The sequence below is a fragment of the Phyllobates terribilis genome, unplaced genomic scaffold, assembly GCF_046119375.1.
Source record: "Phyllobates terribilis strain yellow unplaced genomic scaffold, ASM4611937v1 Scaffold_13__5_contigs__length_258822181, whole genome shotgun sequence".
Taxonomy (NCBI): Eukaryota; Metazoa; Chordata; class Amphibia; order Anura; family Dendrobatidae; genus Phyllobates; species Phyllobates terribilis.
Genome location: NW_027362773.1, coordinates 69,115,715 through 69,143,697, shown reverse-complemented (window position 1 = coordinate 69,143,697; position 27,983 = coordinate 69,115,715). Strand labels below are relative to the sequence as shown.

The 27,983-nt window shown below is 49.3% G+C and overlaps 1 protein-coding gene across 1 annotated transcript in view; it reads right to left on the bottom strand.

Moving 5' to 3' along the window:
- Positions 1–209: 209 nt before the first annotated feature.
- The window catches only part of PRRG4 (proline rich and Gla domain 4), a 263,253-nt gene continuing 235,479 nt past the window's right edge, over positions 210–27,983 (bottom strand). The window contains exon 6 of the mRNA XM_073658110.1: positions 210–1,151. Within this exon, the coding sequence (XP_073514211.1) occupies positions 920–1,151 (232 nt within the window). The 3' untranslated portion in view covers positions 210–919. The remainder of the gene's footprint in view (positions 1,152–27,983) is intronic.

Genomic DNA, 27,983 nt, shown 5'->3' with positions numbered 1-27,983 from the left:
TGGTAATAAGCCATTAACTAATTAATTGTTAGGGTTCTTATAAATAACAGGTAAATTTATCCATGAGAAATAGAAAGCATTAGTAGATCATGCCGGTGAAGAAATAGAATCTACATATGGTCTCCTCTATCCAGACTCCAGCTCTATGAATTTATGCACACAGATTGCCTTTAGACCCACAGACACAAACCCGGCAATAGACAAATAGCAACAATATAATATTTTTTTAATATTGTGCAATGATTTTTGACTCACCATACAGTAATACTTCACAGGATCATTTGTTTGTCTAGTTTTCTGCCTAATAAAGCAACATATGAAAAGTACAGGTATACAAAATATGATCATTACCATCTGGCGAGGGTCTCACTATTAGTATTTGGTCAGTATTTTACATCAGTATTTGTATGCCAAAATCAGGAGTGGGTGAAAAATGCAGAAGTTGTGTGCGTGTTTCTATTATACTTTTCCCCTGATTGTTCCCCTCCTGATTTTGGCTTACAAATACTGAGGTAAAATACTGACCAAATACTGATAGTGAGACCGTAGCCTTTGTTTGTAAAAATCTCCAGGCTGTAAAGCTAATACTCCAACAAAAGCCACACAGACCTAAATGTCCTTACGTTCCTGTTCATACTCAATCCCTCTCATGAAACCTTTATAGAAATCTGAGTCTATAAAAGAAGTTTCAGAATCTGTCACGATAGCCCTACACTTCAATTCCATTTTATTTTAGTCCATCTTTTGAGAACTTCTTCCAGAATGTAGATTTCGAGACCAAGAGAATGGCACCATTGTTGAACAAGCCTTCTCCACCGTGACCCTTTCCTCTTCCTTTTAGGTTGGTGAATCTGATTTTTTTTCTACCCTCCATCCTTTACTTCTTTTACAGTTATAGTTGTATCTCTGACAAAATGTTTCAAAAAACTTGAGAAGCAGGAATTGAAAAGCACTTTCTGTAGATTTTTGCATCTATCTCAGTCCCAGGATAAGGTGGTGGTGGGACATCATGAGCAGCGTCCATTGCCACAGCTTGTGCATAGGAGGGGGGTCCATTCTCTGCTGAAGGAGATGAAGTATTCTGCAATGGAACCAACTCTTGTGTCCTGGATCGGACGGATGTAGATCTGAACCCATGGTCTTCTTCTGGACTATAAGTAAAATAAAGCACACACCCAGTTAAGCACTTGTAGGTTTTCATTACCAGCTCATATCCATTCAAATAAATTAAACATCAATTTAGACATCTAGGCATAGTTGACGCATGTAATAATACGATGTCATCGAGAAAAACATAACAAGGCAAATTTACTAATGTGTATTCTTATCTACTTTTGACATCAAGTTTTAGTCATTTTTTCCATCTCCCTAGACAAGGGGACATGACTTAGTTGAAGAAAGGTCTCACTTATGAAGAAAACAAGTGACACATTACACCAAAATATATGCACAAAAAGATAATCGCTGCAACCGTTAAGTGCTCAGCTGCTTTGTGATTGTAGTAACTATGGGATGTGACAGCCTGTAGCAGTAACATGGAGTTGTGAGGACTACCAGAGTCCATTGTGACTTACGAAAGTATTCAGCCCCTTGACTTTTTACCGATTTTGTTACATTTCAACCTCTCTTTAAATATTTCTGTAATCCGATTTGCGTGTGATGCATCAGCACAAAACAGTCTAAGTTGGTGAAGTTAGATAAATATAGGCATAAATTAAATTTATTGGATCAAATCATTAAAAAGTGACATATTGTAAGGCAGCGCTAGTCATCATGCTGGGGGACACTCGCTGCACCGGGTCAATTAAAGCACACCAGCCACGTACGTTTTCCAGTATTTCACAATCCAGCAGTTTATTTTACTTCATAACTGCTATAACCGAGTCCAACTCAGTGGTTCGCCGACATATTACATATAATGTCCAGGAGCCTTTCAAGTGGCAGACAGGCCCACTTGGCTCCAGATACAGCCCTCAGAAAGGCAACAACATAAATGTCCACATCAGTGTTTTTACCTTTGCCGGGTTTTAGCTGCTTCAGGTGTTATGATCTGCTACAGAGACTAAGGAAAGACAGGAGATCTGTCCCTACAATAGAACTAAACTAGATCCCTACGATGTAACGGGGAACCTGATCCTGCGATCAGACCCGCTAAAGTCCTCGGCTAGTCTGTACGAAGACCTATAGATGAGAGGGAGGAATCCCTACAAGAACTAGGGACTGGGAAAAGTTGGACACCTCCTAGCAGAAATCGTAGCAGTCAAAGACAAACACACAACAAAAAGTAAAGAGGTCAGAAGACCTAGCAAAACTAACAGAGAATGGCAACAGAGCACCAAGCTAGCTCAACAGTAGTAAATACAAATGAAGTCCAGCAATGCCAGGAGGGTGGAGCCGGATTAAATAGGCAAAACTGGTCATGTGACCAGCAAACTAAAAAAAAACTAACAGGAGAGTTGTAACATCAGGTTTGTTCTGCCACCACTGTGGCTTTACGGCTTCCCAGATGGGGGTCTCCAGCCCTCGTTCCTTTAAAGGCTACTGGTATGTTTTCTCACCTAACATCCAGCCTTTGCTTTCCAGGACTCTTGCCTTCCAAGCCTCTGGCCCTCCAAGGCTACTGGGATCGCTTGCACCTAAGGATCCAGCCTCAGCCTTTCAGACTTCACCAGGCTTCATTAGGCCTCACACTCTAGCAGTGTCCCACACGGGAACAGGCCTCACGCCTTACACACCCCTGTCTCAAAACTACCAGGGTTTATATATCTTCCAGTGCACACACAGGACCTGTGCTGATGTCACAACCATGTGATCAGACCTTCTGTGTGCACAGGACCTGTGCTGATGTCACAGTCATGTGATCAGTTACCTGAGGGGGAGGTACATGGTCAGCCAAAACACACCCTGGACCATTACAGTCATGCCGCAAGCCGCTGCATTACATATCCCGCTCTCTGTTCAAACTTGTGGGGTTGAACACATAATATACACAATCACATTATAACCCCCAGCTCACACACAGACCATGTACTTGACAATTGCACTGCTCAGCCCCTGGAACATTAGTCAACGACATTAGCCCATTCCTTAGGGACCTACCATCTGTCATTGTCACTGACTTCGTCAAGTCCCATTTCTGGGTCGTAACCTTGTCAGACCTTCCCCGCTCCCAGCTGGTCTATACAGCAGTGTGACTCACATGCCCTGGTATCTAAGGTCCAGTTCGACTCCATACTGTCCCGTACTCTATTGGGTCGTTTGTATGGGCCTCTCAAACCTGAGTTACTGGAGGTCTCACTACCTCTAAACCCACGCCCACTACTCTCAGGACATCTTGAAAGGTCTCTAACTTCAGCTGTAGCTGTTCTGTTATTTAGGGGGCCCTTTCTCTGTCTGGTCTCACAATTTCTAGATGGCTGCCACCTTCTGCTGCTCAGGCGATGCTGCCTTTCCATTTGCAGTCTGGCGAGATTCAACTGTTCTACCTCTCGCAGGTAGGTCACTCGGTACTCCATCAGCATGCGTATATATGCAAGACTTTCTTCTGTTCCTACAGCGGAGAATGACACCATGCCGTCTTCATCTGGTATCCAGTCCTGACGATCACGTGGACTGCTTACTTTCATCACACCAGACTTCTTTACCATCATCTGCATGGCTCTGCCATTTCTCCCAATAAACTTTCTTATCAGAGCCTGAGGCACCCGGATGACCTCTTCATGTAGATGTGTCACCCTACCTGGATGCCACAAGTGTAATAAAGCTGTGTCTGAGAGCAAGGGGGAGGTTCTCTGGTCAGGGGAACATTAGCATGCAATGCCTCCTGTCTCATGCCAGTAGGGGGAGCAGGCTGCCCCTATAAAAGCTGGTACTGGGGACAGGGTTAGAGAGAACTGGATTGCCTGTCTCAGCTTTGAGACGTGTCCCAGAGTGGAGAAGGGACAGAAAGTTGATTGCACCTAAGAGGAAGTGTGGCAGTAGGAGAGAGCCACCAGCCAGAGACAAGAGGCGAAGAGAGCCTGTCTTGGCAGAGAAAAGACTTAATTTTACCAGACTTTGGTGTCTGAGGCTGGAAGGATTCCACATCCCCCAGCAGAGAACCAGTTCGCAAGGGACTGTACTTTCCTTGGCCTAAGAAGCCTGGAGGCCCTGCCACAACCGAAGGGACCAGTAAAGCCGTACAAGGCTGGGAGCAGAAAGGAACCCACGTCGCAGGCCATACAGGCGAGAATACACGGAAAGCTTGGAAACGTGGGCTGTTACCCTATAAAGAGGAGATAGCCAGAAGGAGCGCAGAAAGCACGGTAGGCCTACACCCTCACCCTGACCAGGGCCAATTTCCCCGTTGCTCTCAGACATCCAGGTCCCCTCCTAGCCGGGACTGTTTATGGGTCAGTTTACCTGTTGTAGTAAAGACCCTGGACTGCAACTTGTTGTCTGTGTGCTCCTTGCTCCTCCAGTACTATCAGCACTGGGATTCTCACTACCATCACTCCCACCATCCATTATACTGCCCTGGGGCCGCACTCTTCCCGTGGGGAGTCACACTACCCTAGCTGCACACCTCATCAGCCCCAGCGGTCTGCATGCAGCGGCGGTTTCTAATAACCGCAATCCACGGGTGGCGTAGTCGGACATTATCAGCAGAACGTAACGGACTACCACTGGCCTGACCACCCTGAGCCACGGAACCGGGTTGCCACTACTACTCCCATCGCTCCCTATTGCCCGGATCCGAGTGCCCCACGGCCCAGGGGGCGAGTCATAGACTTTAAGCTTTTCTCATAAGCTCCAGTTGTCTAACGGCTTGTTCCGTCTTCAACTGGAGAAACCGCTTTGTGCGAATACATCGCCAGTGCATGTCACTAAGGATAGCCACCCTCTTCACTGTGACTTCTGTTGTGGACAGGACCAGCAGCTGTTTAGCTTCTGAGGTCGAGTACACCTTACAGACTCCCACGGCCTTCTTAAACTCTTCATGCACGGACTCACTGGTGCATTCTTCTCTCAAATCCTCGGGTACATCTATGAGGCACTTGTACCAAGAGGTTTCTGTCTCACCAGTGGTCTCCAAATGATCATCTGGCTCAGGTTTCAGGGACAACTGACTTTCAGCTTCTTCACCCTGTATGCTTCCCCTGAGCTGACTCACAGCTACAAATTCACAAATTTTCGTCTTGACCACTTCCATTTCATATTTATCTTCTGTTAACACTCTCTTAGCTCTCCTCAGGTCCACCTTCTCATGGTATAAGGGAGTGAGTGCAACTTGTTTGCCCTTTTCCTTCTCCAAGGAGGCCTCGTTCACTGAGTGATACTTTGCCAGGCGACCTTTGAGCTCGAAAACTTCTTCCTCTAGCTCAGCTACTCACCTCTCAGCAGCCCATCTCTGAAGCTCTTCCTGTTTCAACTGCTCCTTTAAGGGTAGAGTTCTCTCAGACCTCTCTGTCTCCAATGCACCCACTCGACTCTCAACAGCCAATCTCTCAAGCTTCTCTTGCTTCAAATGGGCTTGTAGCGTCTCCTTGAGCTCCTTGATCTCGGCTCTTACATCCACCGAATCACCCGAGCTCGTATTATTCGAGGAGGTATCTGTTTCATACCTCCCATCTCCAGTGGCCAACTCCTGGCCCTGGTCTGTGGCTTCTCCGATAGACTCCGCCATCTTTTTCTGCTCAGCTTCCATCTTGCTGATTCTTTCCTTAAGGCACGTCTCTGCCCTCTGGAGATTCTCACAGAACGTTTGCAGCTCCTTCACCTGAGCTTCCAGACCTAGGGTCTTTCTGCGGAGATCACCATTTTCATCACGGGTATCCTGCAGAGTGGTCTCAACCACTTGGCGCATGTGCTCAGCATCCGCCTTATCATCCTCCAGTTTTTCTTTAACCCTGAGGAGATCCTCATAGTCTCTCTTAATTTGTTGCAGTTCCCCACTGCGTTCACCATATTCCTTCTTGGATTCACATAGCTCCCGGTTGAACTGTTCGTTCTAGGTTTTGTTCACGCCCAGAAACTTCATCCTGCAGCGCCTCCTTCTCAAGCTTCAACTGCAAAACCTCCTCTTTGGTTTTGCGGCAGTCCTCCTTAATTTCCTGGAACATTTCCTTCCATTGGTTAATTTCCTCGTTGCTTCCCTCCAGGTCTCGCTGTAAGTTCTTCACAACCTGGTATATTTTCTGCCGTTCAGACTCCAGGCTCCGCTGGTCTGAGGACACGTTCTCCAGGTTTTCCCATAGTTGCTGTATGTCACTCTGACACTGCTGCCTGATAGGCTCCAGCTCTTGGTCATGACTGGCCGCCTCATCTTTCAGGGCTGTCAGATCCTGATCCTTCTGTCTCAGTACTGTACCGGAGGTTGCTACCGGCAACGTCACCTCCTCTTCTGCCTCTAAAGGAGGATCCACACTTGAAACAAAGGCACACAGTACTACATTTTCTTTATTTTCACTTTCAGCAAAGACTACAGGAGCAACCTTTTTGTGGCCCTTGCGCCGTCGACGACGAGAGGGGGACTCTCTCCCCTCATCTAGCCCCTCCTGACTGACCTCTCTTTCTACTTCCATAGTGTCACCGTCAGCTAAGGGGTCTGTGTCACTCCCCATGGTTTTGTGGACTAACAGGTCACCTCCCACTTTGACATCAACCCCTTCTACTGGAGCTACCCCGTTATCAACGGTCAAATCGTCATTTTTAGGTGGTACCAACCCACAACCAGTAACAAATTTTGGTTTTCTATACTCCACGCTCTTGTGAAAATCCACCCCCTTTTGAGACTCCGCCCCATTTTGGACACCCACACCTGTAGTAGGATTTTTACACAAAAAATCAGCAATAGTCTTAGGACTCAGTTCACAACATCTCTTACCACCTCCCCGGGCACTCTGGGACAATACTGGCGCCCCTGGAGAGTTCACAGAATGGTTCACTGCTGCCATTCTATACGGTGCCCACAGCTCCTGCCGTTCCTGCACCATGTCCTGTAGATGTTTCTCAAATACCTGCTGCGGTTTTAACCGGCACTTTAATCGTTCAATAGCTTCATTTTCTTTTGCTGCTCCGTTCACAGCCATCGCGGTATACTATTCACACTAGACACTTCATCGCTTTCCCCGGAAAATTTTTTGTGGCCCCGCCGAGCCACAGTAAACCAGGTTTGAGTGCGAGGACAATTTTCGTAACCCTGCCGAGTTACAGCAAACCAGGTTTGAGTGCGAGGACAATTTTCGTAACCCCGCCGAGATACAGCAAACCAGGTTTGAGTGCGAAGACAATTTTCGCAACCCCGCCGAGTTACAGAAAGATGCTTTAATCTTCGTGACCCCGCCGAGTCACAGCAAGATGCTTGTATCCACACTCGTCGTCCTGTGCCGTTGCCCCTAGCAACCGGGCTGCAGTTGCCTCTAGCAACCGGGCTGCAGTTGCCCCTAGCAACCGGGCTGCAGTTGTTCGCATTCTCCACCACATGTAAGGCAGCGCTAGTCATCATGCTGGGGGACACCCGCTGCACCGGGTCAATTAAAGCACACCAGCCACGTTTTCCAGTATTTCACAATCCAGCAGTTTATTTTACTTCATAACTGCTATAACCGAGTCCAACTCAGTAGCTCGCCGACATATTACATATAATGTCCAGGAGCCTTTCAAGTGGCAGACAGGCTCACTTGGCTCCAGATACAGCCCTCAGCAAGGCAACAACATAAATGTCCACATCAATCAGTGTTTTTACCTTTGCCGGGTTTTAGCTGCTTCAGGTTTGTTCTGCCACCACTGTGGCTTTACGGCTTCCCAGATGGGGGTCTCCAGCCCTCGTTCCTTCAAAGGCTACTGGTATGTTTTCTCACCTAACATCCAGCCTTTGCCTTCGAGGACTCTTGCCTTCCAAGCCTCTGGCCCTCCAAGGCTACTGGGATCGCTTACACCTAAGGATCCATCCTCTGCCTTTCAGGCTTCACTAGGCTTCAATAGGCCTCACACTCTAGCGGTGTCCCACACGGGAACAGGCCTCACGCCTTACACATCCGTCTCAAAACTACCAGGGTTTATATATCTTCCAGTGCACACACAGGACCTGTGCTGATGTCACAGCCATGTGATCAGACCTTCTGTGTGCACAGGACCTGTGCTGATATCACAGTCATGTGATCAGTCACCTGAGGGGGAGGTACATGGTCAGCCAAAACACACCCTGGCCCATTATAGTCAAGCCGCAAGCAGCTGCATTACAATGTGCATATGTATTCACCAATTTTGCGATGAAGCCCTTAAAAATTTCTGGTGCAAGCCATTACCTTCATAAGTCACATGCTTAGTGAAAGGAAGTCCACCAGTGTGCAATCTAAGTGTCACGCGGTCAGTCAGTATATACACACCTTTTCTTAAAGGCCACAAAGCTGCTACACCATTAAGCAAGAGGCACCACTAACCAAACAACACCATGAAGACCAATCATATCTCCAAACAAGTCAGGGACAAAGTTGAGAAGTACAAGTTATAAAAAAATATCAAAAAATATCTGAATCTCTGAGGATCCCCCGGAGCACCATGAAATCCATAATCATCAAATGGAAAGAACATGTGTAGAGCAGGCAATGTCAGGTGTAAGAAATGTCTGTGAACTCTGATGGTGTGAGAAGCCAGCTCTTGAGTAATTTTTAAACACACAGATGTAATTAGTGTAAGGGCCATTGTGAAGTCTAGTGGGTAGCAGCCCCTGCAGGAGAACTAGCAAGCCCAGGAGTAGCAACCCTGCGCCCCTGGGATTGAGTGGTGCTGGAGATCAAGGAGGCCAGCCAGTGCCTTTGCTGTGGTCGCTGTCAGGACTCCAGCGAAATTTGTGCAGCCGCATGGAACATAGTGTCCTGGCGGTTCAAGAAGTGCAGGTGTCCTGGCGGCTCAAGAAGTGCCCAACTGCCAGACGATCTCAGCTAGGGATCAAAAGAGGGATGTCTTGATAAGATCCTTATTTGCCAGTAGTGGAAAAAGAGCTGAGGTACTTTCCAGTAAGCCTGAGGTGCCGTGGATGCCAAGGTCTAGGCTGAGGGGAGAAGTTTTAGTACACGTATAGTTCTATATACAGCGGGAGTGAGGTCAGCTGCTATACATTGATGGAAAAGAGCAGGGTTCATCACACCATGAGGGGCAGTTGGCTCAGTGTTATGAATAACTGTGGAGAGCATCATCATCACCATTATCATCATCTGCTCCAGTAAAAGCAAGTTTTTTTCCTGTTGCACCTGAGGTCTGGACATTGTTTATTGAGACGGGTTGATCCTGCATCCCTTCCACAACTGTCCCCTTTTAATTCTGCTGAGGACAGCCTGCCGGCCGGCAAGCCCGGCGTGGCAGTTGGCCTCCATTACGCCCTGGTCTGGTGGAGGCCGACCCAGACAGAAAACTGGCATCACGAACAGGATCGCAGCCTGCTGTGCCATCTATTTGAAGACCTGCCTCAGAATTGTGACACAGAGGCTAATGAGAGACTGCAACAACAGGACAATGCGTAGCTGTAAAAGGAGATGATAGCCATGTCACACGCTAATAACGTACCCGCATGGGAGGAAAGAGCGGATTCCCGAGCTGGAGCTGCTAGTTTCCATGGCAGCAGTACCACCGCTTCTATCTTGATGCTCAACATGCCCTATTTCCCTGGTGCCCCCTGGCTACCGCAGTATAGCGGTAGGCCCCGCGCTCTGCAAGAGTTTAAGGACAGGCTGCAGAATTTCTTTCAGTTATATCCTATGACAGAGGTGTGACACCCCAGGGGTCTGGTTGTCACAGTGATAGAGATATTACGTCTGAGAGCAGGTGGGAGGTCCTTTGGTCAGGGATCCTGTGCATGCCACACCTCCTGCCCAGCCTTGGGAGGGGAAGAACTTCCCCTGTATAAACCCGGGGCTGAGGCAGGGTTAGTGAGTCCAGGAAGAGTAGAGACAAGAGCAGCATAGGAAGCAGCAGAGTCACAAGGAGTCAGGGGCTGGCAGCTAAAGAGCTCGCCCTGACTAAGAAGATTCTTTACCGGACCCGGAGTCCGAGGCTGTGGGGACTAACTTCTACCCAGCAGCAGAATCCGTCAGGCAGGGGATTTCAGGTCCCCTGGCCCAGAAGCCCGAGTCACCGGCCATACGGGTGAGCACCACACGGTACACTCAGGGACGTGGGCTACTTACATCAGCTTCTAGCAAGGTAGCCAGAAGAGTACAGTCAGCTTGGGAGGCCTACAACTACGCCTGGCCAGGGGAGATCCCATCTGCTCAAGGACTGACCAGGCCCCGTTCGCTAGCAAGTACTCCGGGAGGGTCTATCGTTGTTACCAGTAAAGACCCTGAACGCTACCATACCGTCTCTGAGTGGTTCCTGCTACCCCCATCATCCACGTCGGCTGCCCTGAGGCCATACCCCTCCCGTTGGGGGTTATACTATCACGCTGCACCATCCTTCCACCGGCCTCAGCGGTCTGCCCTGCAGCAGCAGCCCCCTGGCTGCATTCAACGGGTGGCGTAGTCATCAACCATTTTCTACCGCTAACAGACTGCCGTCCAGTTTGACTCCCTGGGCACGGACCGGGTCACCGCCACGAGACTACAACCCTAAACAGATCCGGCTCCGGGTAAGCTCCCGCGTGCGCAACGCAGCGCGACACAGGCCCAGGGGCGCGTCAACTTTGGCGTAGTCGGCAGGATCACGTGCCCGCAACCACCGGGTACTGCGTGCCTGAAAAGCAAAGACTGTTCAAACTTACCAGTGGTGAAGATTCCCGCCATCGGTGAAGATTCCCGCCATCCGGCGCCATCTTCAGCCTTCTTCCCGCCATCGGTGAAGTTTCCCGCCATCCGGCGCCATCTTCAGCCTTCTTCCCGCCATCCGTGGAGTTTTCCCGCCATTGGACGCCATCTTGAGGACGCCGCGCGGGAAGAAGAGGGGCGTGGACTCCGAAAGCGCGCGAGAACTGAAGCCCCGCCTCACGTCCGGACGTTGCGTAAGGTCCTGGAAGGAGCCCAGCAGACGCCGACGTCACAGGAGCGCGACGGAAGGTCCTCAACCCTGACGATCCACTGCGGAGCCGCGGCCTACGGAACAGGATCATCGCAAGGTAGGCCACGGTCCACTAGGGGGGAGGAAGATGTCGGATACGGAGGAGAGCTCCACTGCCTCAACCCCCGCCAGCGCTACCGCTGTTGCAGTTATGCCCTTCACCATGCCCTATATCCCGGGAGCAGCTTGGCTACCCCAGTACTCAGGGGAGTCACATACCCTGCATGACTTTAGAGAAAAGCTGGATAGCCTCTTCCAGGTGTACCCCCTCACAGAAGAGCAAAAAGTGAGCATCCTGGTGGCCCAACTAACTGGGGCAGCCAAAAGGGAAGTAAAATCCTGGCCACCTGGGAGGAAGACTGTCGCAGGGATACTAACCCGGCTGAAGGACACCTTTGATACCCGCACCTCAGCCGAGATTAAACTTAGATTCTACGGGTGCAAGCAGCGAGCGCATGAGAGTATAAGGGACTATGCACTCAACCTACAAGAGGCCCTGAGGGCCATTAAGCAGACCGACCCTAATGGAGTGGGAAACGAGGACAGGCTGTTGACCGAACAATTTATAGAGGGTTTATATTGCAATGCCCACCGCACCCAGTTGCGGGCAATGGCCTTACAGGACCCTCATCTAGAATTTGCACAGTTCAAGGACAGAGCCATCCGGGTGCTCCGAGAACCGGCACCAGGTGGCGTTGTGACCCACAGACGCCCCACTACCACTTACTACCAGGAGGCGGCGCCCTTGTCAGCAGGGCCTGTGGGAGCTGATGCGCAGGCTTTGGACAATGACCCGGCTCCAGACCTACACCATCAGGTCCAAGAGCTAGCTAAAAGCGTTGCTGCGCTAACCCGAACTGTGCAGTCTTTACAGGTTTCCACTCCAGGGAAGATCCAGCTGGCATCCGGACCGGAGGACATCCCGTGGCGTCGACCAAGGAGGACCCCACCGGCCAGAGGAAGACCCAGTGACCGATACAGCGAGGACGGACGACCCATCTGCCGCCGCTGCAATCAACCCGGACATATGGAAAGGTACTGTTCTTTAAACGGGCACAACCTGGGGTAGAGGGCCAACCCCCAGGAAAAAGATCACCAGGCCCATCGAACTGGCGCGACAGATATGTGGGAGGACGTCCAGTCTTGCCTGTGGTACTGGATGGCATTCCCATGAGTGCCCTACTGGACACCGGGTCACAGGTCACCACCATCCCGTACGTGCTCTTCAAGCAGTACTGGAATGACTCGGATATTACCCGCTACCCTGACGACGACTTGAGTATCATCGCCAGCAATGGTCAGCCCGTGCCACAGATCGGATTTAAAGAGGTGACCATCAAAATTGGTAGAGTCGAACTGGCCGCACAGGGACTGATCATTGTAGATATTGACAAACATGAGAGTCACCCAAAAATAACTCTAGGAACTAATGTAATTGAAAATTGTCTTGCAGAGGTGATTTTCCTTTTACAGCAGGTTGCCAAGATGCCAGCTCCGGCGAGCAGCGGGTGCTCCAGAAAGAGATCCGGGCACTGATGCAACGGCAACAAGTGGAACTCTCCGGCGGTGAGATTGGTAGCGTAAGAATGTGTGACCCTTTTCCTATTGCCATGCCCCCAAAAAGTGAAATGATGATTTGGTGCCGGGCAGCTATTGGTCTGAGAGGTAGAGATTACCAGGCAATGGTAGAACCAGTTTACTCAGACAGTAGGCCCACCATTTTGACAGCACGGGGGGTGGTCAATGTACGCCATGGGAGGGTGCCCGTTGGCATAATAAATATCGGGGAGAGGGAAGTGTACCTGCCCCGGTATGCCACGCTAGCCAAATTATATACCACTAATCAAAATTCTATACAATCTGTGGAACCCTTGCCTCCATCTCACCCGGAGGAAGGTAACGGCTCTAAGAAAGACATGGAGGACTGGTGTCAGCAACTACATCTGGGTACTGACTCCACTCCCTCACACCAGAAACAAGGAGTCTATCGGGTGGTTCAAGAGTATGAGAGAGTGTTTAGTAAACACCCGTTAGACTTCGGGCGAGTCAAGGGGGTAGAACACCGCATCCCCACGGGAGATCATCCTCCCATAAAAGAGAGGTATCGACCCGTACCCCCTGCACATTACCAACACGCCAAGGGGATGCTTAGAGACATGAAGGAGGCTGGGGTAATCCGGGATAGCTGTAGCCCCTGGGCAGCCCCACTAGTTTTAGTCAAAAAGAAAGACAACACCATGAGGATGTGTGTAGATTACCGGAAAATCAACCGTATCACACACAAGGATGCGTACCCCTTACCAAGGATAGAGGAGTCATTGGCTACTTTAAGATCTGCTAACTTCTTCTCTACCTTGGATCTCACTAGCGGGTACTGGCAGGTTCCTGTAGCAGAGGCGGACCGGGAGAAGACCGCATTCACCACCCCGATGGGACTTAGCGAGTTCACCTGCATGCCGTTCGGACTCTGCAACGCCCCAGGAACCTTCCAACGATTAATGGAGTGCTGTCTGGGCCACAGAAACTTCGAGACGGTCCTGTTGTACCTGGACGATGTCATCGTATACTCCAAAACTTATGAGGACCACCTGAAACACCTGGCGGAGGTGTTCGAAGCTCTGGCGAGTTACGGCCTAAAGGTGAAACCCTCCAAGTGTCACCTCCTGAAACCAAAGGTGCAATACCTGGGACACGTGGTGAGCGCTGATGGAGTGGCTCCCGACCCCGATAAGATCACCGCAATTAAGGGATGGCCAAGCCCCTCCAGCGTAAAAGAAGTGCGGCAGTTCCTAGGGTTGGTAGGCTACTACCGAAGGTTTATTCCCGGTTTCACCAAAAAGGCAGCACCTATGCAGGACCTCCTGATAGGCCAGTCCCGGAAGGCCAAGAACCAGAAGCCGCCCTTCAAATGGGAAAAGCTAGAAGAAGAGTCCTTCCGCCAGCTGAAGATGGCCCTCACGGGGGATGAAATCTTGGCGTACCCGGACTATAGCCAGCCCTTCATCCTCTACACCGACGCCAGTAACATCGGGCTAGGAGCCGTACTGTCCCAGATTCAGCAGGGGAGAGAACGAGTAATCTCCTATGCCAGCCGAAAACTGCGACCCACCGAAAGGAACCCCGAAAATTACAGCTCATTTAAGCTAGAGTTCCTGGCCGTGGTATGGGCAGTCACCGAGCGCTTTAGGCATTACCTCGCTTCTTCCCGGTTCACCGTATACACGGATAACAACCCGCTGACACACCTGGACACGGCAAGACTCGGTGCCCTGGAGCAGAGGTGGATGGCCCGTCTGTCCAACTACGAGTTCACAATTAAATACCGGGCAGGGCGCTCCAATACCAACGCGGACGCCCTGTCCAGGATGCCCAACCTGCCGGACGGAGGAGAAGATCCGGAGGGACTGGAAGAAGTTGAACTCCCTGCGTTCCACCGTCATGGGACTATCCAGTATTCCCACCGGGTAAGGAGTAAGCAGGCTGCTACGTTGAACCCCTTACCTCACTACAACTGGGCGGAAACGCAAGACAGCGACCCTGCCGTCCGACTGGTGAAGGAGATGCTGACTCGCCCGGAGGCTAGCCTGGAATCAGACGCTCCAGAGGAAGCCAAACAACTATGGGCAGAGAAGAGTCGACTGTTCCTTTACAAGGGGAAGTTGTGCCGCAGAATGGTTAACTCCAGGACGCATGAACTACTCTGGCAAGTAGTGGTGCCACGAAGAGACGCAGCCATGGTGATGGAGGCATACCACGACGGAGCTGGACACTTCGGGTGGAAAAAGCTGGAGTTCCTGCTGCGCGAGCGGTTCCACTGGGTAGGCATGAGGGGAACCATCGAGAAGTGGTGCAAAGACTGTGGCCCGTGCAATCTGAGAAGGAAGGACCGGGCCAGCCAGAAGACTCCCCTGCAGTCCATCGTCACCCGGCAACCGTTGGAACTGGTAGCCTTGGATCATGTAAAACTGACCCCCAGCAGAAGTGGCTACGTCTACGCGTTAACCATCGTGGATCATTACTCCCGGTTTCTGGTTGTCGTCCCCGTCAAGGACTTAACGGCTCGAACAGCAGCTAGAGCCTTCCAGCAGCACTTTTGCCGTCCACACGGGTACCCGGACCAAGTGCTGACGGACCAGGGACCTGCCTTTGAAGCGGAGGTCTTCCAGGAATTCTGCAATCTGTATGGCTGCCGGAAGATAAGGACGACACCCTACCATCCGCAAACTAATGGACTTTGTGAGAAAATGAACCAGGTGGTAATGGATCTTCTAAAAACGTTGCCCCTGGAAGAACGCAGTCTGTGGCCTGAGAAGTTGCCCGATCTGGTGGACCTATACAACCACATCCCGGTAGGTTCCACCAACTGTACCCCGGCTTACCTAATGAGGGCAAGACCTGGTAAGTTACCTGTTGACCTGGAAATGGGAGTCCTGACGCCCGAGGACACTTCACCAGAAACGGACTGGGACACAGAGAGGCAGCAGCAGTACCGGAAAGTACAGGAGAGCGTGGAGCGAAGTCTCTGTCAGGCTAGGGAAAGACAAGAGAAGACTTACAACCAGTATGCTCCCGCTGTTCCCCTGGTACCCGGAGAGCAGGTCTTGAAGAGGAAGAGACGGCTCCACAAGTTGGACGACCAGTGGGAGAAGGACCCGTACACCGTACTGCCCTCAAGCCACGAGAACCCGAAGGTCTGTACCATCAGTAAAGACGGAGGGGAAACCACAGCCATTGTATCCCGGGACCACCTGAAGAAGTGCCCGGAACAACTGAGGAACCCTGAGGAGGAACAGGAAGACCATCGACCCGTGGAAGAAAGGGAAGATATGGTTAGTACCGTGCTCGGGGACTTCCCTCGGTCTTGGACTCAAGTCAATGGTGCAGTTGTGGTACCCGTACTCACCTTCCTCCAACCATCATCCCAAGAACCTACGGAGCAACGGGTAGAGCTGGAAGAGCAGCCGGTCCAGGAGGCAGAAGACTCCACCCAAGCGGAACAGGAGAATCCACCCTCTGCTTATAGTGAGCCTGCCGTACCCCTAGTGAGACAAAGAGCCGGTAGACAGCTGCCCAGTTTACCCTTGACAGCTCCTACACCCTGTAGTTCAGGGCCAGACAGTCAGCTCCGTAGGTCCACTAGGGCCACTAGAGGCCAGTTACCCGCACGTTGGAGGATCTAAATGTTTAAGTTGTTTTACAATGTTTACCTGTTTATTGTTGCTTGTGTGTAATTTTGTGTTTCTAGTTGTTTTTAGGAGTCTTCGGTGGATTTACCGGGAATCCTTTGTATATAGTTGGAGCGTAACCCAGGATGGACTAGAGACTGTTAAGGACTCGGGGTAGGACAGACCCCTACCTGGTTACGTCTCCCTGTGTTGGTGAAATGGACACCTTTGCTTTTCTTCAAAGACTGCACCCGGTTGCGGACATCCGTGACCATCTTATTGTGCTTCCTTATTGTATTTTATTGTTCTTTGATATACCTTGTTATATTTTTCCAAAAAGTGTTTAGTCCCGGAGTACTAAATTTCACTAGGGGGGAGTGTGACACCCCAGGGGTCTGGTTGTCACAGTGATAGAGATATTACGTCTGAGAGCAGGTGGGAGGTCCTTTGGTCAGGGATCCTGTGCATGCCACACCTCCTGCCCAGCCTTGGGAGGGGAAGAACTTCCCCTGTATAAACCCGGGGCTGAGGCAGGGTTAGTGAGTCCAGGAAGAGTAGAGACAAGAGCAGCATAGGAAGCAGCAGAGTCACAAGGAGTCAGGGGCTGGCAGCTAAAGAGCTCGCCCTGACTAAGAAGATTCTTTACCGGACCCGGAGTCCGAGGCTGTGGGGACTAACTTCTACCCAGCAGCAGAATCCGTCAGGCAGGGGATTTCAGGTCCCCTGGCCCAGAAGCCCGAGTCACCGGCCATACGGGTGAGCACCACACGGTACACTCAGGGACGTGGGCTACTTACATCAGCTTCTAGCAAGGTAGCCAGAAGAGTACAGTCAGCTTGGGAGGCCTACAACTACGCCTGGCCAGGGGAGATCCCATCTGCTCAAGGACTGACCAGGCCCCGTTCGCTAGCAAGTACTCCGGGAGGGTCTATCGTTGTTACCAGTAAAGACCCTGAACGCTACCATACCGTCTCTGAGTGGTTCCTGCTACCCCCATCATCCACGTCGGCTGCCCTGAGGCCATACCCCTCCCGTTGGGGGTTATACTATCACGCTGCACCATCCTTCCACCGGCCTCAGCGGTCTGCCCTGCAGCAGCAGCCCCCTGGCTGCATTCAACGGGTGGCGTAGTCATCAACCATTTTCTACCGCTAACAGACTGCCGTCCAGTTTGACTCCCTGGGCACGGACCGGGTCACCGCCACGAGACTACAACCCTAAACAGATCCGGCTCCGGGTAAGCTCCCGCGTGCGCAACGCAGCGCGACACAGGCCCAGGGGCGCGTCAGAGGCACAAAAGGTTACTATTCTAATCAGTCAACTCACCGATGCTGCACAGCGAGAGGCCAAGTCCTGGCCCGAAGCTATAAAAAAAACTGCAGAAGCTGTGCTCACTAAGCTAAGAGACAACTTTGATACCCGCATTACAGCTGAAATTAAAATGAGTTTTTTCAGCTGCAAACAAAGACCTCAGGAGACTGTAAGGGACTATGCACTAAATCTGCAGGAGGCCCTGAGAGCCATTCAGCAGACTGATCCTGGAAGCATCCGAGAGGCTGATAAAATGATAAAAGAGCAGTTCATAGCAGGCCTTTTGTCCAAATCAGCTAAAGTGCAGCTGCGGATGCTGTCTTTCCAGGTGGGTCGAGTGAAACTGCCTTCCCAGGGATTAGTGATCATAGACATTAATGTGATGAAACACTGCCTGGATGATATTGTTGATATGATCAGGGACATTTTTGCATACAGTCCCATGTGGGGAGAGACAAGCCCTGCAGTGGGATTTCAAGGTCCTAGTAATGCGTCAGCAGACAGAACAATCTGGTGGAGAGATAGGAGAAGAGAGACTTACAGACCCAAACCCTGTTTTTCTGCCCTCTAGGAGCCAGACAATCCTGTGGTGTAGGACTTCTGTAGGTATAGGAGGTAGAAATTATGACGCACTACTCAAGCCAGTGTATTCAATTAGTATGCCCACCATCCTTGCAGCACGCCAAGTGATAAACATATGCAAGGGAAGAGCCCCTGTACAGGTACTGAACTTTGGTGAGGATGAAGTCCACCTGCTCCGGTACTCCACATTAGCCAGGCTATATAGGATGGGCACTAATGCAGTCAATGCTGGGGAACTACTAACTACCGAATGTGTCAATGATGATCCAGGGCCCTTAAAAAAATGGTGTCAGGAGTTGCACATTGGTACCGACACTATGTGTCAGCATGATAAAAATTGTGTTCTGAGGGTAGCACGAGAGTATGGTCATGTATTCAGCAAACAACCCCTTGACTTTGCTAGAGTAAGCTCCATCCAACATCAAATACCCACAGGGACCAACCTGCCGACATAAGAAAAGTATGGACCAATTCCCCCTGCAAATTACTAACAGGCAAAAGATGTGTTATGGTAGATGAAACAGGCAGGAGTGTTTAGGGAAAGATATAGTCACTGTACTGCCCCTTTGGTTTTGGTTAAAAAGAAGGATGGGAGCATCCTCATGTGTGTGGAGTACCGTAAAATTAACAATTGTCCCCCTAAAGATGCATACCCATTACTGTTGGCATATACAACAGATTAGGACTTATTATAAGTGAAAGGAGGACTTTATACTAACCAGACAGCAGATGGAGATAGTGTGTAAAGTTATATGCTTGCTGTAATGTGTGGGAGGAAAGCTCTCAATTGTTGGTTGTTTTTACTTCCTGTGTTTTCTTCCTTTTTCCTGAATGTGTTATGTCAGCAGCACATGGACTGTGTGACACTGAATTGTATCTCATGTTTAACCAGTATGAAGTAAATACTGTTTATTCAAGATATCTTGCTGATTGAAGCTCTCGTAAGTACAGTGGTGACTATAAGAAGACAGGTTATGGGCCCAGGCCCGAACCCAGACACTAAAGCCCAGACACTACAAGAGGATCCTGGTTTATAACCCCAGATAACGGAGCACACAGATAAGCTCTGTAAACAGAAGGAAATAAATCCAGATACAGAGTGACAGAGGAATTCATGATCCCAGGAGCTGGATATAATTACAGAGAATTCAACACAGGCAGGACATACAGGAACTATCAACAAGAAAAAACAGGAGAATATCTTCAGTACAACTCTCTAAACAAGTAAGACTATATAAAGATGATGAGTAACACAGAACTGAAATTCACAGTAGCTAAACTGAATAGTGAAAATTATCAGTTATGGAAATTCAAAGTAGAGATGTTGTTATCTAAGGATGATTTATGGGAAGTAATTATTACAGAAAGACCAGATCAAGATAATCAGACATGGGATAAGAAGAATAGACAAGCGAGAGCCACCATTAGCTTATTAGTGGATGATGCTCAATTAATACATATAAGAAATGAAGAAGCAGCTAAAGGAATGTGGGAAGAATTAAGAAAACCAGGGGAGGAGTCCTGAGGAGATAATTTGCATATTCCCACTGCATTTTGGGGTAAGTGAAGAGTCTCCGCGAGCTCAAAGAACACTGGATTTTGGCTGTTGGAGCTGAAAAGAGGACATCGGTAAACCAGGGGAGGAGTCCTGAGGAGATAATTTGCATATTCCCACTGCATTTTGGGGTAAGTGAAGAGTCTCCGCGAGCTCAAAGAACACTGGATTTTGGCTGTTGGCGCTGAAAAGAGGACATCGGTAAACCAGGGGAGGAGTCCTGAGGAGATAATTTGCATATTCCCACTGCATTTTGGGGTAAGTGAAGAGTCTCCGCGAGCTCAAAGAACACTGGATTTTGGCTGTTGGAGCTGAAAAGAGTACATCGGTAGGCGCGCGCATTTTGAAGCTTTTTTTTTAAGCTTTTTTCACTGTTTTCAGAACATTAACAATAAGAGCATGGAAGAGTCCAGGAGCCATTTGGTGAGCTGCATATCCTGCTACATGTTCACAGACTTGCCAGTGGAAAAGCCAAACTTCACATGCCAGAAATGCAAGCTTGTGTCCCTGTTGGAGGAAAAGTTGCGAAATCTAGAAGAGAGGTTAACTACCTTGAAAATCATTAAGGAAGGTGAAGAGTAGAGATGAGCGTTGTTCTACTCGAACTGTTCGCCAATCTCAAATTCGAGCTGTTTTGGGCGGTGTTCGAGCCGATCGGCGAACACGAACAATTTGAGAAAAATTCGGCTGTTCGAGGTTATGTTCGATAACTGTTCGTGCACCAAAATCATAACTGGATTTTTTCTCAGTAATGATGAAAATTAATGTTAATACGCAGTTTGAGTGTACAGCGGGGCGGGGGGAGGGGCAGGGGATGGATCTCTGAAGGAACAATGAAGATCTCCATTTTTTTTTCTCTTTCCCGCATTTGCAGTGGGGAGGTGCAATCTGTCAGCCTATCAGCAGCGCACACACGGAGCGAAGTGCTTTTTTTCACACAAGCAAGGGCATGTGTCATTGGCAGTGTATGTCACATGTCCTTGCCCTATAAGACCAAGCCATTTTCCCCGTCGCCACCATTTTCTCACTGCTGCAGCTGCGTGTTAGACGGCACCGCTGTTGCTGTGTGCGCTATACCTTGTTAATTTCAAGCCAATTTTCGCACAAATATACAGATAGCTTGGGAGTAGGGAATAGTTGTGATTGCAGTCCTTTTAAGGACTAGGTTACAGCATTTCCTACGACTTTTATCAGGCAGGTCTGTGCTCTTAAATAGATAGATTGTGGGAGTAAAGACTAATTGTAATTGGAGTCCTTTTCAGGACTAGGTTACATCAGTTCCTATCAGTTTTTGCCAGGCAGGTCTGTGCCAGTGCTGTGCAAGTTTTTTTCACAGCATTTGGCTGAATCTAGCAAAGCTAATCCTTTTTGGCCTATTGCAGAGTGTGTTAGTCAGTGGAGTAGCCTATCTGTGTTGCAAGATATACCACCTGTGTATAGAATACCAATTTTTTTACTGCACCTAGTGAAGTAAAATCTTTTGGGCATAGCATCATTCTATTAGTCCATCTATACTGACCTCCATCAGGTTGCAAACTGAATATAATTTTTTTCTGCATCTAGCTCTGAAAAAATATTTGGGCTTCTAGCAGTGTGTGGGACTTGTTCTATTAGTCCATCTATACTGACCTCCATCAGGTTGCAAATTAAAAATAATTTTTTTCTGCATCTAGCTCTGAAAAAATATTTGGGCTTCTAGCAGTGTGTGGGACTTGGTCTATTAGTCCATCTATACTGACCTCCAGCAGGTTGCAAATTGAATAAAAAAAATTTCTGCATCTAGCTCTGAAAAAATATTTGGGCTTCTAGCAGTGTGTGGGACTTGGTCTATTAGTCCATCTATACTGACCTCCATCAGGTTGCAAATTAAAAATAATTTTTTTCTGCATCTAACCCAGCCAATAGTTTTGGCCTAATACCACAGTTTGGCCACTCAGCTCTGCTCGGTTACCATCCATTGTTTTTTTGTGCAAACAACTCCAGAGTTGTGAATTAGTTAACCACCAAAATGAGTGGAAAAAGGCCTGCTGCTGGTGGAAAGGGGAATAGGCGTGTTGGGAAGGGGAAAAAAGGTTGTGTCCGTGGGGTAGGTGCAGAAGAAAGACCATCTTCCAGCCAAACTAAAATGTCTACTTCTTTTAGCGGACAATGTGATAAGATCCCTTTCTTACGGCCACGCCAATCGCTACAAATTTGAGATGAGGCACAAAAACAGCAGGTGCTTCAACGGATATCAAGTGCTCCTTTAAGTGGGCTCTCCTCCACATCAACTTCAACATCACAAATACTCCAGTCCTCAAAGGTGTCACCCAAATCGCACTTGCTTCCTCACAGCTCCCAAATCTCCAGCTGCCCGTTTGAGTATGAGGTAGAACAGATGGTTGAGTCTGCAGAGCTGTTTACTCATATTATAGCCTGGGAATCAGAGGTCGACTCCAGCGCTTCTGTGAATCCAGACGAGGAAATGATCTGCACTGATGCCCAGAATCTTTATGAGTCGGATCCAGGACCAGACGCAGAAGGTTCTGACCATAATGTAGACCCTCATTCCCAAACTGTAACTCCTGTTGGTGGAGACAATGAGGAAGACGATGATAAGACTCAAATACCTGATTGGAGCGACAACTTTAGTTTTTTGTCAGGGCAGGAACAGGTTGGCTCTGAGGACGACGGGTGTGATAACGCACAGGGTGATGATGATGAGGTTGGAGATCCCACTTACTGTCAACCCACAGTCAGCCAAGAGATGAGGTCAGCAGAGGAGGTGGAGGAAGATGCTAGTGACGACGAGGTCAGGTTGCGCCTTCCTGGACAGAGACGTAGTACTGGAAGCACGTCAACAACTGCATCCTCAAACACAACTCTGCCTCTCACCACAAGTCGTGGTGGCTCTTCAGGTCGCATGGGTGCTAAGCCTTGCATAGCCTGGGCATTTTTTCAGATCGATAAAGATGACCCAACTCGTGTTATCTGTAACATTTGTCAGCAAAAGCTAAGTAGAGGCCAAAAAATACATAGTTTGAGTACTTCATGCATGAACCGGCACATGGACATGAAGCATAAGTTGCAGTGGGAAGCTCAGTGTGCTACAATGCGGTCTAGCCGGCCGGGCCAACCACCGTCTGCCATATCTTGTGCATCCGCGGCCTCTTCATCCTCTGTGACTGGGGGGACAGCAGTCACACCTGTTTTGGGGCGCAGACCTGCCACCTCTTTACCCGCAACAGCCAGCGTGATTGGCAGGTCATCATTTTCTTTGGAGGTGGTAACACCAGCTGGTCTTGAGCGCTGTCCGACATCGATAGCACCACCTTTGGATCAAGGCAACCTAACATGTCCGCCTGCATCTTCCTCACAGACCGGCAGTTTGCCGGGGACACCCTTATCAACCCCGTCTAAGAACAATAGCCAGCCCTCGGTCCCTCAGATGTGGACAAGTAAAAGACCATTTCCTCCTAGCCATGAGAAAGCTAAGAGGTTGAATTTCACCATCTGCAAGCTCTTGGCTACAGAAATGCTGCCTTTCCGCCTGGTGGACACAGAGGATTTTCGAGACCTTATGTCCGTCGCAGTGCCCCAGTACCAGATGCCCAGTCGGCACTACTTCTCAAAGAAAGGTGTGCCTGCGCTCCACCAGCATGTCGCACACAACATCACCGCTTCTTTGAGAAACTCTGTGTGTGACAGGGTGCATTTCACCACAGACACTTGGACGAGTAGGCATGGACAGGGGCGTTACATGTCGCTGACTGGGCACTGGGTAACTATGGTGACAGCAGGACAAGGGGCTGCTGTCCAAGTCTTGCCGTCCCCACGAGTTGTGCGACAATCCTCTTTATGTCATTTTTCCTCCACTGCTTCTGCCTCCTCAACCTCCTCTCGGTCTTCCACCTGCACCCAAAGCCTGTCTGGTCATGCCACAAGCTTTCTAACTGCGCAGAAGGGATCCTGCACACCTCCTTACTATGCTGGCAGTAGGGCTCAACGTCATCAGGCGGTTTTTACATTGAAATGTCTGGGAAATGTGAGTCACACAGCTGAGGAGTTGTGGTCAGCTCTGGAGAACCAATTTCATGAATGGTTGTCTCCACTGGACCTGAAACCAGGGAAGGCCGTGTGCGACAATGCTGCAAACCTGGGTGCGGCCCTTCACCGGGGCAATGTCACACACGTGCCTTGTATGGCTCACGTGTTGAACCTGGTTGTCCAGCAATTTTTAGCCCACTATCCCAGACTAGATGGCCTTCTGCAGAGGGCACGGTCGCTGTGTGCTCACTTCCGCCGTTCGCATCCCGCAGCTCAGCGACTTACATCTCTACAGAAGTCGTTGGGCCTGCCACTTCACCGGCTAAAATGCGATGTGCCTACCCGGTGGAATTCAACTCTGCACATGTTGCAGCGACTGTGGCAGCACCGACAAGCCCTGGTGCAATACGTTCTGACGTATAGCCTGGGCCAACGAGATTCAGAGGTGGGGCAAATCACGCTGGAGGAGTGGTCTCAGATCAGGGACCTATGCACCCTTCTGCACAGTTTTGAAATGGCGACGAAGATGTTTAGTGCTGACGATGCCATTATCAGCATGACTATTCCGGTGATTTACATGCTGGAGCACATGTTAAACAGAATTCGGAGTCAGGTGGTGGCACAAGAGGAGGTGGAGGAAGTAGAGGAGGAGGAGTTGTATGCGGAAGGGCTAACATCTGCAAGGTCCAGACGGTCGGCAGCACCAAGGCGGCAGGCATGTGAGGGTGGGGGAGATGATTTTACCAGGGCGCATGGTAGCAGCCAAACTAGTGAGGAAGGTGCAGGAGCCCAGGAAGAAGTGGAGGACGAACTGATGGAAGACTCATCAGATGAGGGAGACCTTGATCACATTTCTGTTGTGCGAGGTTGGGGGGAGAGGACAGAGGAAGGAAGCATGATTGCTACCTCGCCACCAACACAACAGGGACTTGGTGCTCCTGGATGCGCAACACACATGAGTGCCTTCTTGCTGCACTACCTGCAACATGACCCTCGAATTGTGAGAATTAGAAATAATCCTGACTACTGGGTTGCCACACTGTTAGATCCCCGGTACAAAAGTAAATTTGCAGAAATTATTCCTGCCATAGAAAGGGATGCACGCATGCAGGAGTATCAGCAGAGACTGTTGCAGAATCTTACATGTGCTTTTCCACAAAATACCAGTGGTGCACGTAGTGAATCTCACAGTTCCAACTTGCCAACCGTGGGACCGTCAAGTGTTCAGCACTCAAACCGTAACAGAACCACAGTATCTGCTGGTAACATCAATTTTGCGGAATCATTTCACCACTTTTTTAGCCCATCCTTTGCAAGGCCACAGGAGACAAGAAGTCTGACACATAGTCAACGCCTAGAGACGATGGTACAGGAGTATCTCCAAGTAAACATTGAAGCCACGACTGTGTCACTGGACCCTTGCTCTTTTTGGGCTTCCAATCTGGATAAATGGCCGGAGCTAGCCACTTACGCCTTGGAGATCTTGTCATGCCCCGCAGCCAGCGTTCTGTCTGAACGTATGTTCAGCGCTGCTGGTGGTGTGCTGACAGATAAGCGCACGCGGCTCTCCACTGATAATGTAGACAGACTCACGTTCATAAAGATGAACAAATCATGGATCCGAAACGACTTTTCTACCCCTGTGTCATCCTGGGGAGAGTAAAAGCTTGATGATTGGTTAAAATCACCCTACCAACCGTTTTAAGCTTTCAAATTACTAATCATGTTTATCTGTATCTTGACTGGAAAATAATTTGGGCTTTGTAGCAGTGTGCAGCACTGATCCTATTAGGCCATCTATAATAAGCTTCACCAGATTTAAAATTAAAAATAATTTTTAGCTGCATCTAGCCCGGAAAATAATTTTGGGGCTCCGAGATGCGCAAGACACATAAGTGCCTTCTTGCTGCACTACCTGCAGCATGACCCTCATATTGTCAGAATTCGAAGTAATCATGACTACTGGGTTGCCACACTCTTAGATCCCCCAAACTTTTCGATCAACCTTTTCATTTTAATAAAGACCAAAAAAATGGTCATTTTTGAAATTATAAGCATTAGCAGGTTGTTAGAAACTGAAATCAAACAGTTTTCAACTCAAAACTTTATTCTAGGTGATGTTACATTTTCACATAGGACCCCTTGTTCGAAAGGAGCTTCTGAACTCTCTCGTCCATTGAATTTGTCAGGTTTTGGATGGTTTCTGCTTCAATTGTTTTGCATGAGGACAGAATACCCTCCCAGAGCTGTTGCTTAGATGTGAACTGCCTCCCGCCATCATAGACACTCCTTTTAATGATGCTCCAAAGGTTCTGAATGGGGTAGAGGTCAGGGGAGCATGGGGGTCACACCATAAGTTTGTCCCCTTTTATGCCCATATCAGCCAGAGATGCAGATGTTTTATGTGCAGCATGAGATGGTGCATTATCATGCAGAAAAATGATCTTGCTGTGAAATACACGGTTCTTCTTCTTGAACCATGGCAGGAAGTGCTGTTTGAGAAAATCCACATACATTATGGAGTTCATCTTTAGCGCCTTCAGGGATCCTAAAGGGGCCGACAATCTCTCTCCCCATGATTCCAGCCCAAAACATTACTCCACCTCCTCCTTGTTGGCGCTGTAGCCGTGTTTGCGTGGGGTGTCCATCAACCAGCCATCCTCCACTCCATTCATCTGGACCATCGAGCGCTGCACGGCACTCATCCGTGAACAAAACAGTTTTGAAATCAGTCTTCATGTAATGTTTGGCCCACTGGAGCCGTTTCTGCTTGTGTGAAGTGGATAGAGGAGGTCGACAGGATGGCATATGCACAGCTGCAAACCTCTGAAGGACCCTGCATCTTGTTGTTCGGGGGACGTTGGAGGCACAAGCAGCTTCAAAAACTTGTCTGCTGCTATGACAAGGCTTTTTTGCCGCTGCTGTTTCAACCTGACGTAATTGCCTGTAGGAAAGAGTCCTCAATTTGCCCTTATCAGCACGCACACGTGTGTACTGTGAATCAGCTACATACTTCTTGATTGCCAAGACACTTCATCCTGATCATCGCACAATGTTGATTGTAGTCATGCCTTGACCTAAACACTCCACAATTTGTTGCTTCTCAGCAGCCGACACATCCTTTTTCTTTCCCATTTTGGCAGAAAATGTAGGCTGCTTAATAATGTGAGAGAGCCTTCTTAAGTAGTCTTGCCTTTCATTGGACACACCTGCCAAACTAATTAGCACAGGTGTCTGCAATTGCTTACAGTGATATAAAGAGCCCTGACACACATCACCATCAATGAGTTTAACTGACAAACAAACAAATTCTTCCCTTATCACTCCTAAACACTTTTTGCATAATAATTTGGAACGCGGTGTACATGTGCTTTTCCACAAAACACCAGTGGTTCACGTAGTGAATCTTACAGTTCTAACTTGCCAACCGTGGTCTGTATGGAATTGTTCAATAAAGGGCCCAAAATTAAGATAACATAGATGGGAGAGGTCTCTATGAATAGGAATTCCTAAGTATTTGATACCCTGTGAGGGCCAGGCAAAGGGAAAGTTGGACTGGATGGAATCCTATATGGATTTAGGGAGGGAGACATCGAGGGCCTCAGACTTCGCTGCATTGATTTTAAAATTTTACCATGTAACAAAGTGATCTATTTCAGCCATAACAGCAGGGATGGATATATGTGATTGAGTGATATATACTAGGACATCATCAGCAAATAGAGAGCACTTGTACTCGGTGCCTCCCACCTCAATCCACCTAATATTGGGGTTATGGCGAATTGATGAGAGCAGGTGCTCCGTCACTAGGATGTATAAGAGAGGGGACAGAGGACATCCCTGCCTTGTCCCATTGGTGATTGTGAAAGGTGATGAAAATGTTCTGACGCACCCCCTGGGCCTTGGGACACCCGGAGCCGGACCCTTTTTGGTGGATGCTGGTGGTTGTAGTCTTCGTGGCGGCGATCCGGTTCCGTGGCTCAGGGCGGTCAAACCAGTGGCGGAACTATTTATGTGGTTTTGATGTTTAAATGTCTGACTACGCCACCCGTGGATTGCGGTCAGAGTGAACCGCCGCTACAGGGCAGACCGCTAAGGCTGGTGTTGTGGGTGCAGCAGAGCGTAGCATAACTCCCCACGGGAGGAGTATAGCCTCAGGGCAGTGTATGCGGAGGATGGGGGTGATGGTGCAGGGCAGCAGCAGTAACGACACGGAGTCAGTGATGCAGTTCAGGGCCTTTACTCACAGTTCTTATTATCCAGACCACGTCTGCAGGTAACGGCTGCCCACGTCGTACTGTGCTCACCAGGTG